Raw genomic sequence first — 8305 nt, forward strand, 5'->3', positions numbered from 1 at the left:
ATTCTCTACCTTCTCTCTAGAACCTCCATCTTCTCTCTACCATAACTCACTTTCTTCTTCTCCGATCCAATTTCAGAGACCGTAGAAGAGATCCAGACGTCCTAAGCTTTCCATCAAACCGAACAAGTTCAAGTTTTGAACCTGGTAAGTTCGTCCCTTAGTAGTTCATTATTAGGTTTCATGCAAAACCAAACCTGGTTACCTGCATTCTCCTTGTCTGAATCAAATTTTGATTCTGTATATGGTTTTTAGTTCGCAAGAGTTGAGTAATCTGAGGATAAAAGTGATAGTTGGGCGAATTCAGAATTTGCACGTTAGGACGTTCGTTCACTACTGATCCAGGTAAGGGAAGCTTATTAAGTTTAATTCATGTGTATGTGTTGTGTTGTATGATATTATATGAGTTATGAAGCATGAGATCTGTGTTAATTAATCTTTGGTATATGATCTGGATGATGAAATGATATATGGAATTTATGAAATGTGCTATGATATGAGTAGTTAAATGTATGAAAGTTTGTACTGAAAAATGAGTTTACTGTAAGTGAGATTTTGAATATGAAATGCTATGATAATGAACGTTCGTTATCGAACGGTCCTTGACCGTTCGGTATTCTAGTAGTTTCCTTGAAAAAACAGAATTCTTTCATTTGAGAAGAATACTGATTTAGGACGAACGCCCTCTTATATTAGTCTTACGTTTGAGCGTTCGGCCAAACGTAGGTGTTCTGAGTGTTATGTGAAAAATTGAGAAGCTTGAAAAATACAAATTTCTATACTTAGTCATTCCTAAATAATTCATTTCCCCATTATTATCTTATAAATTTCTATTCTATTAATATTTCGTATCAGCGATGGGTCTCGACTGTAACACCCTAAAAAAATTTTGCCCTTTTTTAAAAATCAAAACTTGAAATAATACAATAATACAATTACGGTAACACCCCGAACCTCAAGCTCAAATCTATACAAAAGTTTACAGCTCAGACAGAACAGTAAAGATAATATTGAATCCTTCTATTACACTCTTCCATCTCTTCCTGCACTTACGCCAGATCACGCGACATCTCTTGATCTGCTCCCGTATAACAAAAACGTTATACGATCATCGCAAAAATATGATTTTTCCAATACATGCACAAATAAGTAAGGGTGAGCTAACATGCAATATAACATTTATAAAAATATGCATAATTGTTTTGATAAAAACATCATGTAATATTTAGGTTAGACATCCCCATATACCATTATACCAAAATTTCTACTAGACACTCATACGGATGATACATTGATGAGCTACTGGACAAAGCTATTCCCCAAACATTCTAACCGGATACTATTTGGACGGACGCTATCTGCCGAACACCATCTACCGAGCGCTATCTAATGAATACTATTAGGTTGAATTCCATTTAAACGAACGCTAGGTGATCATGCACAATTGAGCCGAACGCTAAACTCAGAAAACCATAATGACCGAACACACTCATAATGAACACTGAGATCAAACACTAGGCCGAACGCTAGAAACCGAACGCCAGATCGAATACTGATTGCACTAACAATAAGGTTGATCACTTAGGCTCGACACTAAACACCAAACGCTATTAGACCGGATACTATTAGGTCGCACATCAAGAGACCGAATGCTAAGTAAGATCAAACACTAGACTTCACGCTGAGACAGCGCACTCTACTAGGACAATTACCATTATTTCGAACACTATTCAAACGATCGCTCAAAGATCAAGCCTCGCGCACCACAGATTAAGTACCATTCGGACGAACACTTAATTGATCACTTTACTGGATTTAACACTATCTGAGGGTAACCTCATCGAGATCGGATGTTCCCTACGTACGACCACTAACCGTTAACAATCCTTATCTGAGACAAGCGTCATCCAAACCGAGCACTACCTATGAATGATCACTGCCTGAATCATGCATCATCACGACTAATCACTATTTATTAATCGATTGCTACCTCAACGAATATCAAGGCCGGTCACTTCCCATAAATGATTGCAACCTCAGAGCAACATCACCAATAAAGATCATTCTCTAAAAACCATCGCTACGAGACAGAACACTAGAATAAAGAATGCTTGAGTCAGGGTTAAACGCCTAGAGTACTCTACTGAACACCTCAGTACTGACCGAACGTAATCAAACTAAACCACAGGGTGCCAAAATACGATCGGACACTAACTACCTGAGAACAACTAACATCAAGATCGACCGTTACCTAATAACGCATGCTACCCGAAAGTAAATAATACCAAGACCGAACGTCACTAATAATAACGCACGCTACTACCTAAAGACCCAACAAGTTTTACTTCCCGTCTTTCTCGAAGAATTATTCCAAATCCAGTTTTATCTGCACTGCCATCTCTCCCGTACCAATACGATCATCACGGTTGGAAACCACAGCCACAACATGCAAGATGAATAACCAGAAGTATCACATCATAACCCATTACATCACCTATAACAATTCCCATTATAAGCCGACCCACATGACGCTGCAAACTAGTCTTTCATAAACTAATGTCGTTTACTTGTAATTCGTTGTCATAACCTGCTCTCAATAACAGGCGACCCGAGCCGTCTTCCATCGCGACTTCAGACCTATCTCCCCGACTCCTCAAGGACTAACGAGTAAAAACATCGATACTACGCGTAACGATGCACTATACTCAACACGAGCCGAAGTCATTGGGCGAGACATTCACCTCCTCGCGCAGAAGAAGGTGACACTCGAATCTCAATCTCACGCGTGAGACTAGCAAAAATGCTCAAAAGACAGACGAAGTTACAAGTAAATAACATAGTATATGTACCACCTCCAACAGAATAAACGTGCTCAATCACGAATTCATACATATTCTCAATAATATGTATAAATAAACCAATATTGGATCAAGGAAATAACCAACAATTCTCAATAATTGTTTCAAAATGCTCCCATGGATTCATGCATTATTGCCGAACGCTATTTCCAACTCTGATGCTGTCTGAACGAACGTTCTGGAATCAATCATCATCAAAGGCCGAACGCTGCCGATGAACACCAAACCTTATTAACCGAGCTCCAAGGACGAACGCTCGAGATCACGTCTAGTCGTACGTTACCTCAGACGAGTACTTCCTGAGGATTAACATCATCGAGAACGAACGCTCACAAACACAATTAAACCAAGGTCGAACGTCCAAGATCCAAATCGAACACTTAAAGCCAAACGATCAAGATTTCTACCCAAGAGTTCCATGTTAAGAACGAACGCTTATACCCACTAATATCTCAATACTGAACACTCAAATCAAACACCATTAATCCGGACATGATAAGGACGAACGTTTTGATACTTAGTCAAACCCCTAAGTCACTTTGCCGAACGTCATTAAAAGAGGCCTGACCGAACGACATAAATCAGCAGCTAACCGAACGGTGCTTAAATCAAAACTTAACCGAACGCTCAATAGTCACTAATACCCCATAGCCGATCGCTCAAGATTCAACACTTAAGAATAAGCAACTTAAAAACCGAACGCTCACTTATACCCAAGAACCGAACGCTCACTTATACCCAAAAACCGAACGTTCACTTATACTCAAAAACCGAACGCTCAATTATACTTAAAAACCGAACGCTCAGGATTCAAACCTAAAATTCTATTTTTAAGAACGAACGACTGCAATCATTAATACTCAATACCGAACGCCCAAGATTACTTCTTGTGGATGCCAATTTAGGGACGGACGCTCAAGTTGAACCTGGATTACCAATTGCTAACGAACGCTCACAATCATTTGTACGAACGTCTAGAATCCTGGCCGAGCGATTAAACCGAACAGTGTTAAATTCACACCTAACCGTACACTATTAATTTTAGGTTTCAACCGAACGGTATTAAAATAAGCCCTGACCGAACGCTAATATCACTATTGCAAACCAAGGACGAACGCTAATGTTCGCTAGCTTTAAATGACCGAACGTTCCCAAAACTGGCTGACCTTGGTCGAGCACTATAAGGACGAACGTTCCAAGTTGGCTGATTCGGGCGGACGCTCAGAACAAATACCGAACGTTCAGAAATTGGCCGACCACTATTTGGTCCAGCACTATTGGAACGAACGTCCAATTTTGATTCACCAAAATTGGACGTACGCGCGTTCTGCAGAAATTTTGCAGAAACGTACCAGAGTCCAGAAACCCAAAAAACCTCCATTTTCATCCCCTTCTTCCCAGAATTGCATCAATTACAGATTATTTCAACAATTAATGAAATAAATCAAACTCCCATTACCTCTTGAAGACTTCCTTGTAAATTTTGGGATCTATCTCCTCCCAGACATGCAGCTCCAGATCTCCTAGCAAATTCAGCAGCTCTCCACTTTCTCTCCAGATCTTGCTGCAAGAACTCCCCTCTCACCAGATTTCCAACCCAGATCCTCCTCTCAGCCCTTCTGAAGTTGGTACAGCTTCCCATGGGTGCTCTTTGGACGGCTGGAAACGGGTGAAAGGGTTCCCTCCCTCTGGCTGCTCTCTCTCTCTCTCTCTTTCTCATGCCAAAAATGAATACCCTCTCCTTGCTAAGCTTCCCCGTAAATGCACCTCCAATAATTGCTTCCAATAATGAAAAAGGTGGGTAACCACCATGTCCCCACCACTCCTAAAAATACGGGTCTTACATCGACCCAAAGCGTTCGTTATGAGTGGCGTTCGGTCTTATACCGACGCTCGTCCTTACACTTGATTACCAAACGTATGTAAATAGCGTTCGTCCAAATATTTAATAAATATCTATTACCGCGTTCGGTCATTGACTGACGGTTAGTCTCTTTTATTAATTCGTACTCGGCATCAGCATCTAAACGCCTTGCGGTGTATTTATTCTTTTGGACTCGATCTATAGTTAGTATACTTAAATTATTCCAAGTATAATTTGAATCGTTCTAGAATCAGTTCATTTAACTGATTCAAGTGGTCATAACGTCCGTCCTTGGAAAGGCGTTCGTTTCCTTTCGTTCAGAAACGAGAACTTCTCTGTGTCATGATAACGTTCGTCCTCAGTATGAAGGGGGCTGTACGCTCGTCTTTTTATGAAACTAAAATGGAATATGAAAATGATCTTAAGTTGGAAAGTTGTTAAGAATGAACAGTATATGAGGTGAAACTATGGTTGTGGAATTTGGACGAGCGTTCCGTGGAGGAACGACTCTTGTATTGAATATTGGGAATTGTATAGTATGACTATGGTAAAGCTACTGATGGCAGTTCATCCTGATGTTCCGTGAGTGCTCGTCCTCACATAGAGGAGGGCAGGTCATGTGTGGGAACGACAGGAGGTCCTAGTCCTTTTGAGTACTTTGGACTGATAGGGCTAACCTCGGGTGGCAGCTGATGGACGTTTCCAGTTACTACATCACTTGGGTGCAAGAACGCCTGTAGATACATAGAATCATACAGTCCGGACGGTCTGTTTTATGAGAGTTTGTAATGATTGTTTGAATTGTGATATTATTATTATGAACGTTGATATGTTGATTTGTATGAATGACTTGTGAATTAAATTCAATAAGCTTACCCTGTGTTCTTTCCTTGTGTTGTCGTTCGTACCTGTACGTCCCTCTTGTCTATGCAATGATCATCCGTGTGGATGTGAGCAGACGGAGAGGCGTTGCTTGAAGAAACGCTGGAAGAAGAAAATTTGGAAGACGCCAATCTGGTCGAAGTAGAGGTTAAAGCCGAGCCCTAGAGCGCTCGTTAAGTTTTTGTCCTTAGTATTTTCTGTTTAGCTTTTTGGACGTTCGGTTAATGTTTGTAAAACCGTTCATCTCTGAACTTTAGAATACTGCTGTATGGTATTTATCTCTGTACTTAAGCCGTTCAGCTTTGGAGGTTTATTATTAGTGTAAAGACTGCACTATTTTACTGTTAAATGTAATTAAATTCTAATTATGGTTATTACTGTATTTTGGGATGTTACAAACGCCCTCTTATATTAGTCTTACGTTTGAGCGTTCGACCAAACGTAGGTGCTCTGAGTGTTATGTGAGAAATTGAGAAGCTTGAAAAATAAAAATTTCTATACTTAGTCATTCTTAAATACCTTTTTCCCTATTGTTATCTTATAAATTTCTATTTTTATAAATATTACGCATCAGCGATGGGTCTCGACCCAAAGCGTTCGTTATGAGTGGCGCTCGGTCTTATATCGAACGCTCGTCCGTGTATTAATTATCAAACGAGTGTAAATAGGGTTCGTCCATAAATTTAAATAAATATCTATTACCGTGTTCGGTCATTGACTGGCGGTTAGTCTCTTTTATTAAATCGTACTCGGTATCAGTATCTAAACGCCTTGCGGTGTCCTTATCCATTTGGATTCGATCCATAGTTATTGTACTTAAATTATTCCAAGTATAATTTGAATCGTTCTAGAATCAATTCCTTTAACTGATTCAAGTGGTCATAACGTCCGTCCTTGGAAAGACGTTCGTTTCCTTCCGTTCAGAAACGAGAACTTCTCTGTATTATATTAACGTTCGTCCTTATTATGAAGGGGGCTGAACGTTCGTCTTTTTATGAAACTAAAATGGAATATGAAAGTGATGTTAAGTTGGAAAGTTATTAAGAATGAATAATATATGAGGTGAAACTATGGTTGTGGAATTTGAACGAGCGTTCCGTGGAGGAACGACTCATGTATTGAATATTGGGAATTGTATAGTATGACTATGGTAAAGCTACTGATGGTTGTTCATCCTGATGTTCTGTGAGTGCTCGTCCTCACATAGAGGGGGGTAGGTCATGTGTGGGAACGACAGGAGGTCCTAGTCCTTAGGAGTACTTTGGACCGATAGGGCTAACCTCGGGTGGCAGCTGATGAATGGTTCCAGTTACTACATCACCCGGGTGCAAGAACGCCTGTAGATACATAGATTCATACAGTCCGGATGGTCGGTCTTATGTGAATTACGAATGATTGTATGTGTTGAGATGTATTTATTATGAATGTTGATATGTTGATTTGTATGAATGACTCATGAATTAAATTCAATAAGCTTACCCTTTTGTTTTACTTGCGTTGTCGATTGTGCTTGTACGTTCGTCCTGTCTATGCAATGATCATCCTTGTGGATGTGAGCAGAGGGTGAAGCGTTGCTTGAGGAAACGCTGGAAGAAGAAAATTTGGAGGATGCAAACCTCGTGGATGTTGAAGTGAAGGCCGAGCCTTAGCGCGCTCGTTTGTTTAGTTTTGTTTTATTTAGTGTGAATAGTGGACGTTCGGCTATTTGGTTTTGTAAAGCCGTTCGTCCCTGACTCTTCTTACTTTTGCTGTTTTGTATTTTAGTATTGTAAGCCGTTCGGTTACTTTACCTCTGAACGAACGTCGTTTACTGTATTTATCTTCTTGTAAGGCCGTTCGGCCAGAACCTCTGTTTTAGCAATTAAGACTGCATTGGTTAACTGTTAATTGTAATTAATTCTAAATTATAGTTATTACTGTATTTTGGGATGTTACATTAGTGGTATCAGAGCAGTTTTGTTCTCTTAAAGGACACTGTAGGTTATGAGTACACTGTGTTTTTGCTGTGTGCTTAATATGTGTTTAATGAGTTATTTTTCAACTCTTTGAACATGACTAACGCTCTTTTTTCTCTGTTTCCAGAGAACAAATGGCTCCTATGCTTGATTTCAGTGTTTTATGCAGGTTTTAAGGTGAATTTGGTGAAAGAAGTGAAGAAGGATAGGAATGGAATCAGAAAAGACATTAAAAAGTGCAAAAGGAGAAGCCGCAACCACCGCTCAACGGCAGTTTACCGCTGAGCGGCACTCAGAAACCTATGTTGGCTCCGCTGAGGGGTGCAAAGGCCGATGAGGGGAGGAAACCAACTCGCACACTTACCGCTGAGCGGTAGTTTACCGCTGAGCGGTACTATTTTGGGCTTGGGCCTAATTTTCTGTAATTTTACGAATAGTATATAAGCTTTAAGGTTTCCTAGGGTTTGTATCTTTGGCTGGGACGAAGCAAACACTCTCTTTTCCACCCCTTTGAAGGAAGATCTTGGATGCTCAGGCTACCTCTCTACCTTTCTAGGGTTTTATCTTTCATTCTTTCATTATTGTTCATCTAGATTCACCATGAATATGGTGAACTAAACCTTGTATTGTTGTTGGGGAATCAATGTAATCTTGTGAAACTCTCATATATGGAATTTGTGTTTAAACATCTTATTTGAGATACATGCTTTCTTTCATCAGTAGTTAGGGTTTTTCCTCTTTGCTTAATG

At 39.9% G+C, this 8305-nt stretch overlaps 1 protein-coding gene across 1 annotated transcript in view; it reads right to left on the reverse strand.

The window, feature by feature from the left end:
• Window positions 1–4497, reverse strand: part of LOC128194409 (uncharacterized) — a gene marked incomplete at its 3' end in the record, with an annotated part of 29779 nt that extends 25282 nt beyond the window's left edge. Inside the window, exon 1 of the mRNA XM_052869999.1 lies at window positions 4315–4497. Within this exon, the coding sequence (XP_052725959.1) occupies window positions 4315–4497 (183 nt within the window). The remainder of the gene's footprint in view (window positions 1–4314) is intronic.
• Window positions 4498–8305: the final 3808 nt, after the last annotated feature.

Source organism: Vigna angularis, chromosome 10, assembly GCF_016808095.1.
Source record: "Vigna angularis cultivar LongXiaoDou No.4 chromosome 10, ASM1680809v1, whole genome shotgun sequence".
Lineage (NCBI taxonomy): Eukaryota > Viridiplantae > Streptophyta > Magnoliopsida > Fabales > Fabaceae > Vigna > Vigna angularis.